Below are 18,271 nucleotides of genomic sequence, written 5' to 3'. Positions count from 1 at the left end.
CAGGAGGATCCCTTGAGCCTGGGCAACATAGTGAGACCCCATCTCTAAAATTAAAATAAACAAACAAATATATATTTAAAGAAAACCTAGACTGAATTCATTGAATTTAGTGAATACACATTTTGTTGTCAAAGTGAATATTCTACACATCTCTACAATTAAAATAAATGAACAAATATATAAATAAACGAAACGTAGACTGAATTCATTGAATTTAACGAATACACATTTTGGTGTCAAAGTAAATATTCCACACAAGGCAATACATTTTGAAGGAGTTTATGAACTTCTATGATTTATGGTTATATGTAGAAAATCACATGCTTTAACTTCCAAAAGCATCTTTATTGTCACACAGTAAACATTTAAAAGGAGAGATTGGGTTTTAGCAGCAGAGGAGGGGGAAGGACATTACAGGCCAGAGAAACAGTGTGACCAGAATCTCGAAGGTGGGAAAGTACAAGGTCCAGTTTGATTAGAAATCAGGAGGGCAGCAGGAGGGAAAGCAAGAGAGAAACTGTCAGATTAGGGAGGGCCCTGAGGGCCAGAAGAGGATTTTGTAGTTAATTTGGAAGAAAACATTGTAGTTAAATAAAAAGTTTTTAAAGCAGTGGAGCTGTGTGCATTAGGAAAATTATAATAACATCCAACATCTGTTGATCATTTACAGTGTTCTAAGCGATTTACACTGTAGGCTGAGCTCTTTAGGTATATGAGCTCATTGAAACTCACAACACTCTTGCAAAGGTGATATCATCATTTTATGGAAGCAGCTGAGGCTCAGAGAGGTTCATTCACTTTGCCCAAGGTGACACAGCTAGTAAGCACCAGGACCAGGATTTTAAACTTAGAGGTGTCCGGTTCCAAAGCCTCCATTCTTAACCACAAAATAATAAATGCCAGAACAAAAGAAGTGAAAAAAAGAATTCAAAAACTCTTGTGACTTGAATGTTACTGAAGTTGGTGTGAGGGGAGAGGAGAAAGGGGAGTCAAAAACAACTGCTAGAATTTGAGCCAGTGTGGGAGTTCTGCAGGTAGTGAAATCGGAAAGAGGTAAGGTTTAGAGGGCAAACTGGAGAGCTTGCAAAACTGGTGAGTGGTGGGAATAGGAGTCTGAAGTCCAGGATACAGCCTGGGGCTGGAATGGAAACCAAGGGTCATTTACATAATGACAGTGTTTAAAACGCCTCTAAGAAGAGTTGGTCACTGAGGTCTTAAAGAGAGCAGAAGAGAAGCAAAGATTCGGACTAAGGTCCAAATTACAGGGAAAGAATGAATAGCTATTAGAGAAGACACATCAATAGTGACAAGAGGTAAAAGTTTAGAGCTATGATAAATGTGCATATTTATCTTTATAGGGAGTATTTCCCCATAGGGAACAGTTTCTAGAGTAATGCTGAATTTGTAAAATTATCTGAATCTTTGAGTCCTCTAGTAGCACATTTCTTCTCTTAGAAATTGGGATTTGGCCCAGCTATTTGGGAGGCTGAGGCACGAGAATCGCTTGAACCCGGGAGGCAGAGGTTGCAGTGAGCTGAGATCGCGCCACTGCACTCCAGCCTAGGTGACAGAGGGAGACTCTGTCTCAAAAAAAAAAAAAAGAAAAGAAAAGAAAAAAGAAATTGGGATTTGGGGGCTGGGCACCATGTGGCTCATGCCTATAATCCAAGCACTTTGGGATGCTGAGGTGGGAAGATCACTTGAGCCCAAGAGTTTGAGGCTGCAGTGAGCTATGATTGTGCCAATGCACTCCAGCCTGGGCAACAGAGCAAGACCCTGTCTCAAAGAAGAAAAGAAAAAGAAAGCAAAGATTATCTTCCATCAGAAATAAATATGATTAACATTTATTAGTATATTCTTTCAGTCTTTTCTGGATTCATACATACTCTTTTTCAAACAGGGATCCTTCTGAAAATAGTTTTTCTCACAAGATATTGTGTATATTTTTGCAAGGCATTCAGTTTAGTATTCATAAGAATTTGATAGTGTTATAATGATAACAGTGCATCATAAAGGCAGATTAAAATGCATTTAGCCAAACCTCTCATTGGACATCTAGGTTGTTTCCACATTATAAATAATGCTGCAATTCATAATTTTTTTAATTAAAAATAATTCTTTTTAGAGACAGGGTCTCACTCTGTCCCCAGGCTGGAGTGTGTCTATTCACAGGTACAATGACAGCTCACTGCAGCCTTGAACTCCCGGGCCCAAGTGATCCTCCTGCCTTGGCCTCCCAAAGTACTGGGAATACAGGAGTGAGCCACCATGCCTGGCCACTTTTTACTTATTTCTGAATATTTCCTAGAAGCAAAATCACTGGTCAAATGCCATGAGTGTGTTCAATGCAGAGTTCATTTCTGAACATGACTATCAATTTGCTGGTAGTACTTATGTTAGACTGTAGTGAACCATGCTATCTCTTTCCTCCTTCCTCATTTCCATTCTTGTAAGTCAAAAGGAAACCTTACAACAAGGATCAACAGCAACCTTTCAGAAAAAGCATACACGTTTTTTGTTGTTGATTTTTTTTTCTTTAACACCTTCAGGTATGGGTTAGCAGTCACCCTCTGTTTACCCTTACAAACCGCTTTGGGCACTCAGTGTTTTTTAAACAAAAAGGCCTGGTAACTTGGATGGTAGGGCTGTCTGTCCCAACTGGTCCAGCTCCTCACTGGCAGAGGGACTTCTGCATTTCCAGCCTGTGATTTTAGTTAGAGGCAAATCCAAGGTGGGGAGCCTTGTGTGAGGCTCATGTGAGGAAGATATCTGTCAGGTCTGCTAGGATTTCTCTCCCAGGCTTCAGAAATTTGCAAGCATCTTTGCATTTCCTGGCATTCTCTGGCCTGGAATGCTGTTTTTTGTCTTGGGCCTCCCTGGCAGAGCAAGGCAGTCCCCTTTTCTGTCTTCAGAGCCTTTCTCTGGGCTTCGGACAGGCCCACTGTGTTGGCACAAGCCTCATTTGGTCTGCTGGGGAGCTTGGCTGCAGGCCCTGGGTGCTCGGCATCTCCCCTGGCTGCTCCTTTCTGTCCTATTCAATCAGCCTCAGCACCTGCACTTGTCAGTTAGGCCTGATGTTACCCTGAATGGGAAATGGAACTTCTTTACTGTTGCTCTAATTCCATGTTTCACAAACCGCAGGGCCTATGGATGGATTGGGAAGTAAATTTAAAATGTGAAGGAAAAAAAATCGGAGTCCATCGCAACAATGGTAGGTATTGTTTCATTAAAGTTTTTTCAGATTTTATATATGCAAACTGTAAGGGTCCTATTCAAAGACCTTGAAAGCCAAGAATGTGAACTGTGCCTTTCAAACGTTATGTCAGTATTCCTACGGGGCTGTGATGCATATTTAGGTGGGGAAATGTGATACCGTTTTTATTTTATTAGCTAGGCTAATAACCGCAAGATCATATGGCTTTAGTGGAGAAAACACAAGGCTTTGGACTCAGAACTGGGTCAATTTTGTTGCTAACTAGCTGTGTGACCTTGGACAATTCAATGAATCTCTCTGAGCCTCCCTTAGTATTGCCTGTAAAAGACAGATAAGCATCCTGGCCTTATAGGATTACTGTTAGGATTAAACAAAATCTTTTTTTTTTCTTTTTTTTGAGACAGAATCTCGCTCTTTTGCCCAGGCTGGAGCACAGTGGTATGATCTTGGCTCTCTCTAACCTTCGCCTCATGGGTTCAAGTGATTCTCGTGCCTGAACCTCCCTAGTATCTGGGATCACAGGCACATGCCAACACACTCAGCTAATATTTTCGTACTTTTAGTAGAGCTGGGGTTTTGCCATGTTGGCCAGGCTGGTCTTGAACTCCTGGGCTCAAGTGATCCACCCACCTCTGCCTCCCAAAATGCTGGGATTACAAGCGTGAGCCATCACACCAGCCATAAACAAAATACTCTATGTATAGTGCTTAGCACATGGGAGACACATACTAAATAAAGCTTGTTGTCTAGTCTTTTGTCTGGGCCATAAGACATCCTCTCTTGGCAGCACAGCCACTCTCTTCCTCATCTCAAGAGTACATGCTGGCTGGGCGCGATGGCTCAGGCCTGTAATCCCAGCACTTTGGGAGGCTGAGGTGGGCAGAAGACTTGAGGTCAGGAGTTCGAGACCAGTCTGGCCAACATGGTGAAACCCCATCTCTACTGAAAATACAAAAAATTAGCTGAGTGTGGTGGCTTGCGCCTGTAATCCCAGCTACTCGGGAGGCTGAGCTTGAGCCTGAGAGGCTGAGGTCGCAATGAGGCTGCACTCCAGCCTGGGCAAAAGAGTAAGACTCTGTCTCAAAATAAAAAAATTGAGAGAGAGTACCTGCTACCTGCGTCTCAAAAAAAAAAAAAAAAAAAAGTACATGCCACCTGCGATATCACAACAGTTCTGTTTCTCAGTTTCCCACTCTATGGTTTGTATGATGACAATAAGTGTTTCCTATAAAAAGAATCTCTGATCAAGAAAATTTCAGAATTACAGTTTACAATCATATGAAATGCTTAGGCCCCAACTCAAATGTCTACAGGGGCCAGGGAGGTGATGTGATTGGGTGAAAAGTCAGGCTAACCACTTAGGGAATGGCGGGGACTGTGGTAAACTTGAGAACCCTGACCTCTTTGAGGGAGGCAGTTACTCTTCATTCCAACCATCCTCCCCATGTGGAAATGTGAACCCAACCTTATCAGATCTCTCACTTTTCAAAAGAAGCCAAATATCTGGATTTTTTATTGTGAAGATTTCTACTGTTTTCTGGGTTTTGTTTGTTTGTTTAGAGACAGGGTCTCTCTCTGTTGCCCAGGCTGGATGGAGTGTGATGGCAGGATCATAGCTCACTGCAGCCTCAAACTCCCGGGCTCAAACAATCCTCCTATCTCAGCCTTCTGAGTGAGTAGGTGGAACTACAGGTGAGCGCCACCACCACACCCAGGGAATTTTTTTTTTTTTTTTTTTTTAGAGATGGTCTCAAACCGGGCACATTGGCTCACGCTTGTAATCCCAGCACTTTGGGAGGCCGAGACAGGCAGATCACTTGAGCCCAGGAGTTCAAGACCAGCCCAGGCAACATGGAGAGACCCCCATCTCTACAAAAAATACAAAAACATAATTAACCAGGCATGATGGTGCGCACCTGTAGTCCCAGCTACTTGGGGTGGGGTGAAGGGAGGGGAGAGGTGGGAGGAGACTGCAGTGAGCCGAGGTCACGCCACTGCACTCCAGCCTAGGTGAGACCCTATCTCAAAAAAAAAAAAAAAAAAAAGAGAGAGAGAGAGACAGTGAGCTGAAGTCACATCACTGCACTCCAGCCTAGGCGAGACCCTGTCTCAAAAAAAAAAAAAGAGAGAGAGAGACAGTGAGCCAAGGTTGCACCACTGCACTCCAGCCTAGGCGACAGAGCGAGACTGTCTCAAAAAAAAGAAAAGAGAGAGAGAGAGAGAGCTGAGGTTGCATCACTGCACTCCAGCCTAAGGGAGACCCTGTCTCAAAAAAAAAAAAAAAAACAAAAAAAGAAAAGAAAAAAAAGAGAGAGAGTGAGCCAAGGTTGCACCATTGCACTCCAGCCTAGGCGATAGAGCGAAACCATCTCAAAAAAAAAAAAAAAAAAGAGAGAGAGAGACCATCTCGCTCTGTCGCCCAGGCTGGAGTGCAGTGGTTCAATCACTGCTTACTGAATCCTCGAACTCCTCTTCTGCCTCGGCCTCCCAAAGTGCTGAGATTACAAGTGTGAGCCACCATACCTGCCCAATGTCTACCTTTTTAAAACACCGCTTTGACCAAATGAAACGTCTGTGGGTCAGATAAGGCCAGAGAGGGGCCAGTTTACGCTGTCAGTCCTAACCCTTCATGGCTGGGCATCCTTATTACGGTCACCCCCGGCTCTCCAGAAGAGCCTCCCACAGTATCCCTATAAAAGCGCTTGTTTAAAATTACTATAATATTTTGTAGCAAAAATATACTTTAAGCACAGAATATGTAACTCCAATAATAGATGAAAATTCTACCTAATGAAGAGGACCATCTTTTTCACAAGGTGTTAAACACCATGAACAGCAGGAAAGAAATGGGCAAAGTTGGCGAGGGAGTGTTCCATTGTTCCTGTCTTTCCTTAGTTAACCAAAACCACTCGTAAGACATTTATTGCTTTTTAAAAAATAGCTTTATCAAAATATGATTCATACACCATGTAATTTACCCACTTACAGTGTACAATTCAATAGTTTTGGGCATGTTTACCAGGTCATGCTGCCATTACTATAATCTAATCTGGAACATTTTTGTACCCCTAAAAGAAACTCCATACCCATTAGCAGGCACTCTCTTTTTCCCCAAACCCTGGCAGCCACTAATCTACTTCCCTGTCTATAATATTTCCTGTTCTGGATATTTTATATAAATGGAATCATACAATATGTGGCCTTCTTATGTCTGGGCTCTTTCACTTAGCATAATGTCAAATATATATGTATGTGTATGGATATACCACGTTCGATTTATCCACTCATCAGTTGATGGGCATTTGGGTGTTTTCCACTTTTTGACTGTTACAAATAATGCTGCTATGAAGATTCATGTACAAGTGTGTGTGGACATGTTTTTGTTTCTTTTGGGTATATACCTAGGAGTGGAATTGCTGGGTCAACTGCTATCTATCTGTGTTTAACCTTTTGAGGAACTGTCAGCTTGTTTTCCAAAACACCTGCCCGTTTACATTTCCACAAGTGTGCATAAGGGTTCCAGTTTCTTTCTCCACATGCTCACCCATGCTTGCTACTGTCTATCTCCTTGATTATAGCCATCTGCGTGGGTGTGTGATAAGCATTTATTCTGAAGGTGTAAGGCAGTTTTAATAGAGCAGCTGAATTTGATGTTTGATGTGATTATTGAGATCAAGACCTAATATAGGGATCTTTTCTGAACTTAGATCACCTTTCTGTAAGAACTTTTACTACTGCGTTTTCCACTCGTCACGTGTACCATTCTTTGACTAACCAGAGGACAGGCCTCTTAAGGAAAGGTCTGATATTTTCCCCTTACTAACCAGTAAAATCATCCAATTCTAGAGAAATTATTGACATAAATTAGCTTTGGTACAATTTTCTGTGCCATAGCCATCAATGCTGCCCACGGAAAAGCTGCTGATGTCCCCCGGAAAACTCGGGCTGAGGCAGGAGGTACTTAAGCAGCTGGGGAAGAGGTTCTCCTTCTCCATACATGAACACATATAGCACCATCTCCCTCTCTTTCGCCTCTGGTCTTTCTTCTTGCCTCTCCATTTAGTCATGAAACATCCTTTCAAGTTAGACTAAGGTAGTGACAGCCCTAAGGAAATGTTGAGGAAACTGAGCATAGACCTTGGTGACTATGAGAGGTCCGTGCATAGTGAATTGAGGGGATTGGATGTCAGTATCCTTGCTTCTAGTCTGGAGTTCACAAACCTGTGCTCTCTTCTTTTCCTGAATGCCTCATTCCTTTATTTTCACTGCCCTAAAAAAAAAAAAAAGTTTTCAGTATGTGTGATCCTTAGTATGGTTGTATGGTTATATGGTTGACCTCATCAGACATTTTGGGTTAGTGTTTCCTCTCCTTTTCCGAAACTGGCCTGTTTTGCAAAGCAGACAAGAGAATTCAAATAGCTTGACTTTAGGACTCATTGCATTGGGAGAGATCAATATTTTCAACCAATGAAAAACTTACAGCTCCCAGTCTGCATTTTTGTTGTTGTTGTTTTCTGTATTGTTTTGTTTTGTTTTGTTTTGTTTTGAAATGGAGTCTTTCTCTGTAGCCCAGGCTGGAGTGCAGTGGCACCATCTCAGCTCACTGCAACCTCTGTCTCCCAGGTTCAAGCGATTCTCATGCCTCAGCCTCCGGAGTAGCTGGGAGTACAGGTGTGCGCCACCATGCCTGGCTAAGTTTTGTATTTTTAGTAGAGATGCGGTTTCAACATGTTGGCCAGGCTGGTCTCGAACCCCTGACCTTAAGTTATCCACCTGCCTCGGCCTCCCAAAGTGCTGGGATTACCAGTGTGAGCCACTGTGCCTGGCCTTGCATGTTGTATTTTTTTTACGTCAGAGTTTTTTATTTGTATCTTTGTTTTGAGACAGAGTCTCGCTCTGTGGCACTCTGGTGTAGTCTCCACTCACTGCAACTTCCACCCCCTGGGTTCAAGTGATTCTCGTGCCTCAGCCTCCCAGGTAGCTGGGACTATAGGCATGCGCCATCACACCCGGACTCATTTTGGTCTTTTTAGTAGAGACAGGGTTTTGCCGTGTTGGCCAGGCTGGTCTTGAACTCCTGGCCTCAAGTGATCCGCCCACTTCTGCCTCCCAAAGTAGTGGGATTACAGGCATAAGCCACCACACCTAGTCACCTTTTAAGTTTTAAAAGCCCATTGGTGGCCAGCAGTGGTGGCTCATGCCTGTAATCCCAGCACTCTGGGAGGCCTTAGGCGGGCGGATCACCTGAGGTCAGGAGTTCAAGACCAGCCTGGCCATGGTGAAACCCCATCTCTACTAAAATTACAAAAAATTAGCCAGGCATGGTGGTGCGTGCCTGTAATCCCAGCTACTCCGGAGGCTGAGGCAGGAGAATCGCTTGAACCCAGGAGGTGGACGTTGCAGTGAGCCGAGATGGTGCCACTGCACTCCAGCCTGGGCAACAAGAGCGAAACTCCATCTCAAAAAAAAAAAAAAAAAAAAAAAAAAGGCCGGGCACGGTGGCTCATGCCTGTAATCCCAGCACTTTGGGAGGCGGAGGCGGGTGGATCACCTGATGTTAGGAGTTCGAGACCACCCTGGCTAACATGGTGAAACCCCGTCTCTACTAAAAATACAAAAAAAAAAATTAGCCAGGTGTGGTGGCCCATGCCTATAATCTCTGCTACTTGGGAGGCTGAGGCAGGAGAATCACTTGAACCTGGGAGGCAGAGGTTGCAGTGAGCCGAGATCGCGCCACTGCACTCCAGCGTAGGCAACAAGAGTGAAACCCCGTCTCAAAAAAAAAAAAAAAAAAAAAAAACCAACCATTGGTTTGGTTGAACATGGGAGACAAACATTAAATTAAAGATAAAATAAAATAGGCCAGGCGCGCTGGCTCACACCTGTAATTCCAGCACTTTGGGAGGCCAAGGCAGGTGGATCACGAGGTCAGGAGTTCAAGACCAGCCTGTCCAATACAGTGAAACCCTGTCTCTACTAAAAATACAGAAATTAGCCATGGCGCGTGCCTGTAGTCCCAGCTACTCGGGAGGCTGAGGCAGAAGAACTGCTTGAACCTGGGAGGTGGAGGTTGCAGTGAGCTGAGACCACACCACTGCACTCCAACCTGGGCAATAGAGCAAGCCTCTGTCTCAAAAAATTAATTAATTAATTAATTAAATATAAATAAATAAATAAGTCTGGGCATGGTGGCTCACACCTGTAATCCCAGCACTTTGGAAGGCCGAGGCAGGTGGATCACCTAAGGTCAGGAGTTCAAGACCAGCCTGGCCAACATGGTGAAACCCCGTCTCTAATAAAAATACAAAAATTAGCTGGGCGTGGTGGCACACGCCTGTGATCCTAGCCACTTGGGAGGCTAAGGCAGGAGAATCACTTGAACCCAGGAGGCAGAGGTTGCAGTGAGCCAAGATCGCGCCACCGCCCTCCGACCTGGACGACTGAGTGAGACTCCGTCTCAAAAATAAAATAAAATAAAATAAAACAATAAAAAGCCAATTGGTAACAATCTTTGGGCAGACAATCTTGCAGTTTTCTGTGATAAAGTCTAATTTGGCTTGCCATAGTTCACTGTATCCACCAAGGAATAATCTTGGCCTAAATGGAAACTGGTAAATGCTTAGACTATATGTGTTTCTCTACATTTGAGATCCCCTCTCACCCTCCAACTGTGCCTCTCCCTTTTTAAGTTACGTCAGTGAGATGTAATTGGCACCTATCCTCAATCTTAGTATCCTAACATTCGCTTCTTATTCTATTTTCCTGCCTTTTGATTTAGAAAGACCTAAATGCTTTTAGATCTAAAGATAGAAGAGGAAGGTTAAAACAATAATTTGCAATACGTACTCCTTCAGCTATTAATTCATTTATGCAACGGGCTTTGTTTAATGCCTGCTGTATGCCAAGTACTCTGCTAGGTGCTTGGGATTCAAAGATAGGGGCTGGGCTCAGTTTCTCATGCCTGTAATCCCAACATTTTGGGAGGCCAAGGAGTTTGAGACCAGCCTGAGCAACATGGAGAGACCCTGCCTCTACAAAAAAAAAAAAATAGCCAGCACCAGGCACGGTGGTTCATGCCTGTCATCCCAGCACTTTGGGAGGCCAAGCTAGGAGGATCGCTTGAGCCCATGAGTTTGAGACCATCCTGGGCAACATGGAGAGACCTTGTCTCTACAAAAAATAAAAATAAAAATAAATTAGCTGGGGCTGGGCACAGTGGCTCATGCCTGTAATCCCAGCACTTTGGGAGGCCAAGGCGGGCAGATCACAAGGTCAAGAGATGGAGACCATCCTGGCCAACATGGTGAAACCCCGTCTCCACTAAAAATACAAAAATAAGCTGGGCGTGGTGGCACGCGCCTGTAGTCACAGCTGTTCGGGAGGCTGAGGCAGGGGAATCACTTAAACCAAGGACGCAGAGGTTGCAGTGATCCAAGACTGTGCCACTGCACTCCAGCCTGGCGACAGAGGGAGACTCCGTCTCAAATAAATAAATAAATAGGCCGGGCGTGGTGGCACTCACCTGTAGTCCTGGCTTCCCAGGAAGCTGAGGTGGGAGGATGGCTTCAGTCCCAGAAAGTCAAGGCTGCAGTGAGCCGTGATCATGCCACTGCACTGCACTCAAGCCTGGGCAATACAGCCATAACCTGTCTCAGAAAAAAAAAAAAAAATACAGAGTTCTTGCCTTTAAGGTGTACAGTGCAGTGGGATAAGCAGATACAACTGGAGAACCACAATTGTGATTGCAGTAATTAATATACACAATATTACAGGATTACAGAAAAGAGGTACTTCCGCTATCCTAGAGGGGATGGAGGAAGGGCATAAAGTATATTAATGACGATCTGTAATTCAGTTGTTTAAATTGAGCATGGGAGAGGGTATTCAGGCCTCTTCAACTGGATGACTTTGTAATTTGGGATAAAACACCCAATAACTTGGCCGGGTACCAGGGCTCATGCCTGTAATCCTAGCACTTTGGGAGGCCGAGGCGGGCAGATCACTTGAGGTCAGGAGTTCAAGACCAGCCTGACCAACATGGCGAAACCCTGTCTCTATAAAAATTCAAAATTACCCGGGCATGGTGGTGCATGCCTGTAGTCCCAGCTACTTGGGAGGCTGAGGCACGAGAATTGCTTGAACCCGGGAGGTGGAGGTTGCAGTGAGCTGAGATCGTGCCATTCCACTCCAGCCTGGGCAACAGAGCGAGACCCTGTCTCATAAAAACAACAACAACAAAAACCCAATAACTGTAAAGTAAAATATGTCAACTTGTGACTAAGGATTCATGTGGAAGAAGAAAAGGGTCTAATATCATAAAGGAACATCAAGATTGTGGGGTTAGAGCTAGAAGATGTTGGTTTTATTTTAAAATTTCTGTCTTTTTTATGTTCTTCCCTGCCTATATCACAGAAAATCAAATATAAGAAATGAATTGCCTGCAAGTGGTGGTTTTTAAACTCTTCTCTCTGATATAGTCTCTGTTAAACTTGGGAATAAATAAAGGTACCATCACCAGACTAGGGGAAGATTAGCATTGTTTGAGGTTAGGATTTAAAAAAAACAAAACAAGGCCGGGTGCAGTGGCTCATGCCTGTAATCCCAGCACTTTGGGAGGCCAAGGCGGGCGGATCACCTGAGGTCAGGAGTTCAAGACCAGCCTGACCAACATGGTGAAATCCCGTCTCTACTAAAAATAAAAAATTAGCCGGGCATGGTGGCACATGCCTGTATTCCCAGCTACTCGGGAGGCTGAGGCAGAAGAATCGATTGAACCAGGAGGTGTAGGTTGCAGTGAGCCGAGAGTGCACCGCTGCACTCCAGCCTGGGCAGTAAGAGCAAAACTCTGTCTCAAACAACAACAATAACAACAACAACAACAAAAAATTCACTAGATTTGCAATCACTGCCTTCATATAAGATTCAAATATGAAGGAAAACTCAAGGTTAACTGCACTTGAGGTTTTCTAAATTATGGGATTGAAGGGGTCTATATAATTTTAAACATTAAAAAAAGTTTAATCTTTACAACCCTGTGGTCCCCTCCATTTTATAGCTGAGAGAATTGAAGCATGGAGGTTTAAAAACATGCCCAAAGATCATACAGCTAGTAAGTAGCAGAGCTGGGATTTGCACCCAAGTCTATTCAATTCCAGTGCCTATTACTCACCATGTCATCCTGTCAAAATAGAAACCTTGTGTGGGCCCATTGCTGTCAAGATGTCCTGTGGCCATAAATGCACCCTGGCAGGAGCAAGCTGGTATAGACAACAAGTAAAGTGTATGGCCGTGCCAGTACAAAGCCAACACTGCTCCTGGAAAATATTGATAGTGCCATATTCAACTAATCGTCAAATTTTAATATCATGGATGCCACTGAAAGTATCTTAATCATTCTCATGAATATTTTGTAATATGAGACATTGAGAAGATAAGACAGTATTGAAATAAATATCTAGATTTAAATGAAATATAAAATTTGAATGATTAGTAGAGGGAAGCAGAGGATAGTAAATATGTGTGAAAATAACAACATAAAAGTTAACTTTAGATATATTATCTTGAAACACTGTATGTGCAGTATACCAATTTATATCCTCTTTAATATTATAGTCTTTTTCATGTGCATGTGTGATATATTGTCCATTCACCAAGACTATAATCCCTGAGTCCAATAGTGTATTTTCTTTTAAAAAGAAATCAACATTAAAACAGGAAAGATTATCTAAGCTTACTCTCAAGTAGTTTAATACATTTGAGGAAATAAATTAGGTTATGGATGCTTATAAGCGACATAAAAAATCAAATTAACACGATGTAGGTGATTTATTCCAAATTTGATCGGTTACATTTGGAGGAATTGGTTGTTGGATTTAGAAGTGTACAAAATACCATTAGAGAGTGAAAAAAAAGGGAAGTCTGTTATAACTGAATAGGGGCGTGGTCTGCTCAGGCTAAAAGGAATAGATAGTAGTTTCATAAAGGACTGATATAACTGTAGAGTCTTCAGAACTGGCCACTACAGCCAGCACATTTTCTCTACAGACGTAAGTATGTCTATTAATACCAGCCAGCTTGGTGAGTTAGAGAAACCACAGCCTGTGGATTTGGGCACATGCACTCTCTGCCTGCATCTAATCCTTCGGGTAACCATATACCTACAACTCCTGTAATCCTAGAGCAGTTACATGGATGCACTAAGTGGTGTGATGGGAGGGAAAGATAGCATCACAAGGATTCGTTTGATTATAACAGTAATCCACACCAAGTCAAATAAAATAGCCAAACAGTTTAGAATGTGGTCTCTAATGAATTTGCTAATTCTACCAGGGCCTCACAAACATTTCCTGCTAGAGTACCCCATATCAAAACGAAGTGGCTGTTCTTTAATTACATGGAATAATTATTTGATTTCCAGGAAGTTAAGACAGTGCTTTGTATTTAAATAAAAAGTTCTAGACATGCTGTGAAACTCGATCAAACCAAGAAAAAGGGTGAAACTGAATGCCTGCTCACTGACTCAAGATTTCAGCTGCTCAGCGAGCCTGACTTGACGGCTTATGAGCCCAGAAAAGGGGTATTTTAAACCCGGCTGGCTGGATCATGTCACTTTCTTATAGAAGCCCTGCCTTTCCAGAGACCTAAAGTGTAACGCAATGAGAGACCTTTGAGGGGCTCGAGGCTCGGCGGCTTCCGCCCCTCAGCACCAGCAGAGACCCCAGTTTTCAGGGGACATGATCCCATAGTGTCGCCCTCACTTTTGAAGGGCCATTAAAAGCCTGGGGCCTCTTATCTCAACGGCTTTGGGCGTGAATGTGGGGCAAGAAGGGGGGGGGAGACCTGTGGGTGTCTCTTTTGCCTGAGGAGTTGGAGACACTTGTGGAAAAGTCAGGCCCTTTTCGCTCCGGCGGCCGCTCCGGTGTGGGGCTGGCTTGGGTTAGACACATGCACACATACACCATAGAGCTCTGCTTTCCCGTAGCAGCTGCTGCCTCTGCCTCTGCCTCTCCCGCCTCAGCCTCTTTGCCCGGCATACACACACATTCAGATTTGCGCGCTGTTTCAATCCTTGATGACGTGTCCCCGGAGACAGCCAATAGCAAACGGGCTCTGGTCAGGACAATGGGAGGTATCGGGCCAATGAGCGAGCCCCGTGAGTTGGCGGTAGCCAATAGGAGCCGCGCTGGCTGGAGAGTAATGTTACAGAGCGGAGAGAGTGAGGAGGCTGCGTCTGGCTCCCGCTCTCACAGCCATTGCAGTACATTGAGCTCCATAGAGACAGCGCCGGGGCAAGTGAGAGCCGGACGGGCACTGGGCGACTCTGTGCCTCGCTGAGGGTGAGTCTGGGGCAGCGCCGCGGCGGGGAGAGCGCCTCCGGCAGCTCCCCAGCCCGCGCGGCGGCCGGATCCCCGCGGCCGGGAGCCGGCGGGTCAGGATCCACACAAAGGCAAATGAGGGGGGACCGTGGGGGGAACTGCGCACGGAGCGAGCCTCTGCCCGGGCGCCGGGAACGCTGCCCCGCGCCGGAGCCCCGGCCCTCAGGCAGCCTGAGGCGCCGGGAGCCCCGCGCCCCGCGAGTTTCCACCCCCGGCGGCGTCCGCGCTGACTGGCGCAAAAAAAAAATTTTTTTTTTTAATTAAAAAAATTTTGAACGTGTTTTGGGCCCTCGGGCCGGGCGTTCGGGCGGGCGGCGTGCGCGGAGCGCGGCCGGGGCGGCGGGGCCGGCGCGGCTCGGCGGCGGCGGCGGCAGGGCAGCGGCGGCGCTTCCCCGGGCTGCATTGGCCGCCGCCGCAGCGAGCCGGGCGCCGGCGGGGAGCGCGGCCAGCCGGGCGGGCGGCGGGGCGGGCGGGGCGCCGCGGCGGGCGAGGGCGGCGCGGGGGCCTGGGGGCGGCAGTGCGGGCCCGGCCGGCCTCGGCCCGGGCGCGGCGGCGGCGGCGGCGGCCGGGCGGCGGGGGGAGCGGCGCCGCTGCGCTCGCTGGAACATGGCTGACTCGGGCCCGGCGCTGCTGGCTGGAGAGAAAACAAGGCGGGCGGGCGGGGGAGCTGGGCGCAGCAGTTCCGAGGCAACTTTTTTTTTCCTCTCTCTTTTCACAGCCCCGCGTTCTCCGTGCGGGGGCGGCGGGGCGCGCGGCCCGCGCGGAGGGAGACGGGGAGTGGCGGGCGGGTGGGCCCTCGGGCGGCCCCCACCGCGGCGGGGGGAGGGGAGCGGCGCGGAGGGGAGGGCCCGGCCGCGCGCCCCCCGCCCCTCCCCCGGCCGTAATGGCCGAGTGTGTGCGCCAGAGCGCGGCGCGCACCCCGCCCGCCGCCGCCGCCGCGCCCGCACCCTCGCACTCACACACTCTCTCATACACACACACACACACACATACACAAAGGGAAGGAGCCATATTCTCGCTCGCGCTCGCCCTCGCGGCGGCGGCGGCGCAGGCGGGGAAGACGCGCAGCGGCCATTCCGTGCGCGCCGGCCCCGGCGGCCGCGGGCGGAGCCAGCCCCCATTTCGAGCGGGGCTTCTCCCTGCGCCGAGTCTGACAAAATGGGGGCGGCGGCGGCGCGGGCCTGCAGGGCCTGCCGGGCGCACGTGGCGGCCTCGGGCCTGGGAGCCGGGCCGCGTCCCCTCTCCTCGGCCGCGCGGCCACCGGCGAAGTTCTGGGGGCGGGGGGCTCGCCCCGCGCAGGAGTCACCCCAACTTTCACGGCTCCAAAAAATACTCCCCGAGTTGGGGGAGGGGGCCGCCGAGCCATGAGCAGGAGTGGCTTTTGTCCCTCATCCTTGTTTACTCGGAGAAACTTCAGACCGGACGTGTTTAGTCAGAACAGAAATACATCTCAGGGCCAAACCGATAGGAAACGAGGCTGCCTCGCGGTGGCACCGCCACCCCCCAGCCGGGTTCCGAGCACCGGAGCTGGCTGCTGCTCCCTCTTCGGAGCAAAGTTTTATGCAAAGAGGGTGTTTTTTGAAACTTTCGGTGCACGGTGATTTTTTTTTTAAGGTCGCATAATTAGGAAGAGTCGACTCGCTTAGGCCCTTGTTTATTCCCTATCTAGTGCAAAGCCACGAATTGGCAGCATGTTTTCTGACCTTTGGTTTGGTTGGTTTAAAATGGTGTTCTAGATTTTAAAATCGTTTAAGTGACCAGTTAAGATACTCAATCAGAGCAGACTCAGGCGGATAGATAGGGAATACTGTATGGGTACATCTTTATGTCTAGACTTTTTGAGATCGCCCTGAAGGACTGTTTTTGTTTTGTTTTGTTTGCTTGGCATAGCCCCTTCAAGGAATTTAATCTCTCGGCCATATTCTTGTCTGATTTTACGGAGGTTGATGTCGCTACTGTGTTAAATAACCAGTACCTTGGTTTTCATTCCCTTACTAAGTACTTTAAGCTCTTACATGTCATAATTTTATTGCTAACATCAAATATTTATTTTATTTTTTAGAAAAATAACTAAACATGGGCAAAGGAGATCCTAAGAAGCCGAGAGGCAAAATGTCATCATATGCATTTTTTGTGCAAACTTGTCGGGAGGAGCATAAGAAGAAGCACCCAGATGCTTCAGTCAACTTCTCAGAGTTTTCTAAGAAGTGCTCAGAGAGGTGGAAGGTAAGAGGGCTTAAAGCATGCTAACAAGGTAATTAAAAGACAGTTTCCAATTGAGGATGCAAAAAAAAGCCTAGTTGGCGTTCTCATAGTGGGACGCTATTACATAGCAAAAGACATTGGTTTTGAGGATAATTTACTTAAATGTTACAACTTAAACTTACAAATAATTATTTTGTAGACCATGTCTGCTAAAGAGAAAGGAAAATTTGAAGATATGGCAAAGGCGGACAAGGCCCGTTATGAAAGAGAAATGAAAACCTATATTCCTCCCAAAGGGGAGACAAAAAAGAAGTTCAAGGATCCCAATGCACCCAAGAGGCCTCCGTGAGTATCTTGCCTGTTTTTACTTCCCAGACACGTTTTACAGTAGAATCTGAGAGAAATTTAGCAAGCTACTTTGTCAGTTTAGAGTGTAAGTGTACAATCAAAGTTTCTTAGCTAATACTTGTTCATACTGGCTATATTTAAATAGTATAAAATTCCTGTTGGGTGGGAGTGTTCCCAGAGCATTTGAATTAGACACTTAGTCTCCTTTGCCCAGTGTATCTCCTTTTGATCTTTTTATTTCTTGAAAAATACTACCCCTTTGAAATAGTGTAATTGTAGAATGTTCATCTAGGGTTCTAGCTAGTATAAATTAAATAGTTGTAAATTAAGCTTTGGTTGTGAAGGATATTTAGTATATTATAGTATTTGCACCCTGTCCAATGCATCACAGAAATTCACAGGCAGCTTTAAATAGCAATGCAGTGTACACTTAATAGTATTTGTTTTTGTGATCTGTTAACTTAAAATCCTAAAATTAATTTTTTTTTTTTAGTTCGGCCTTCTTCCTCTTCTGCTCTGAGTATCGCCCAAAAATCAAAGGAGAACATCCTGGCCTGTCCATTGGTGATGTTGCGAAGAAACTGGGAGAGATGTGGAATAACACTGCTGCAGATGACAAGCAGCCTTATGAAAAGAAGGCTGCGAAGCTGAAGGAAAAATACGAAAAGGTAAGAAGTGTGGGTTTGCTTGGTAAAATGATGACAAGTACGCCAGATGTATGATTGTACTTAGTTTGAGGTGTAATAAGTTTTTAGGGTAACAGCTACATTAAGTATGGTGTTGATATAAGTCCTCATCCTTCAAAGAATGCAGAGGACCAAATAAATTCGGGGTTTTTTTGACTAAAATGTAATCAGACTCAGACAAAGGCTGTGTACATTTATGTTGGTTTTGTTATTCCCCAGTATCTTGAAGTTCATGAAAATGTTGGTAGTCACTTCAAGTCAAAAATGAGTATTTTCAAATGGCTTGGCATACAGTACAAAAACAGGCTAGACAAAGTAATATAGGCTATATTTTTCTTAGTCATATCCTGAAACATTTATGTTCTTTTCCTTTAGATACTCAAAAAACCACAACATCACTAAGTTAAATTACAAGTCTGCTGCTCTGTCCAGTAAATTAATAA

The 18,271-nt window shown here is 45.8% G+C and overlaps 1 protein-coding gene across 7 annotated transcripts in view; it reads left to right on the top strand.

The window, feature by feature from the left end:
* The window catches only part of HMGB1 (high mobility group box 1), a 157,871-nt gene that overhangs the window by 137,375 nt on the left and 2,225 nt on the right, over positions 1 to 18,271 (top strand). For 2 of the 7 annotated variants that reach the window (XM_063697242.1, XM_055359756.2), the window contains exons 2-4: positions 16,652 to 16,815; positions 16,994 to 17,139; positions 17,636 to 17,810. In XM_063697242.1, the coding sequence (XP_063553312.1) occupies positions 16,666 to 16,815; positions 16,994 to 17,139; positions 17,636 to 17,810 (471 nt within the window). In that variant the 5' untranslated portion in view covers positions 16,652 to 16,665. Of the gene's footprint in view, positions 1 to 14,409; positions 14,551 to 15,105; positions 15,277 to 15,822; positions 16,532 to 16,651; positions 16,816 to 16,993; positions 17,140 to 17,635; positions 17,811 to 18,271 lie in introns of those variants that run through there. The other 5 variants (XM_019039569.4, XM_055359758.1, XM_063697240.1 and 2 more) reach the window with 5 other exon arrangements.

The sequence above is a fragment of the Gorilla gorilla genome, chromosome 14 (genome assembly GCF_029281585.2).
Source record: "Gorilla gorilla gorilla isolate KB3781 chromosome 14, NHGRI_mGorGor1-v2.1_pri, whole genome shotgun sequence".
Classification (NCBI taxonomy): domain Eukaryota; kingdom Metazoa; phylum Chordata; class Mammalia; order Primates; family Hominidae; genus Gorilla; species Gorilla gorilla.
The sequence above is the reverse complement of the archived record's forward strand: the minus strand, read 5'-3'. Positions and strand labels throughout refer to the sequence as shown.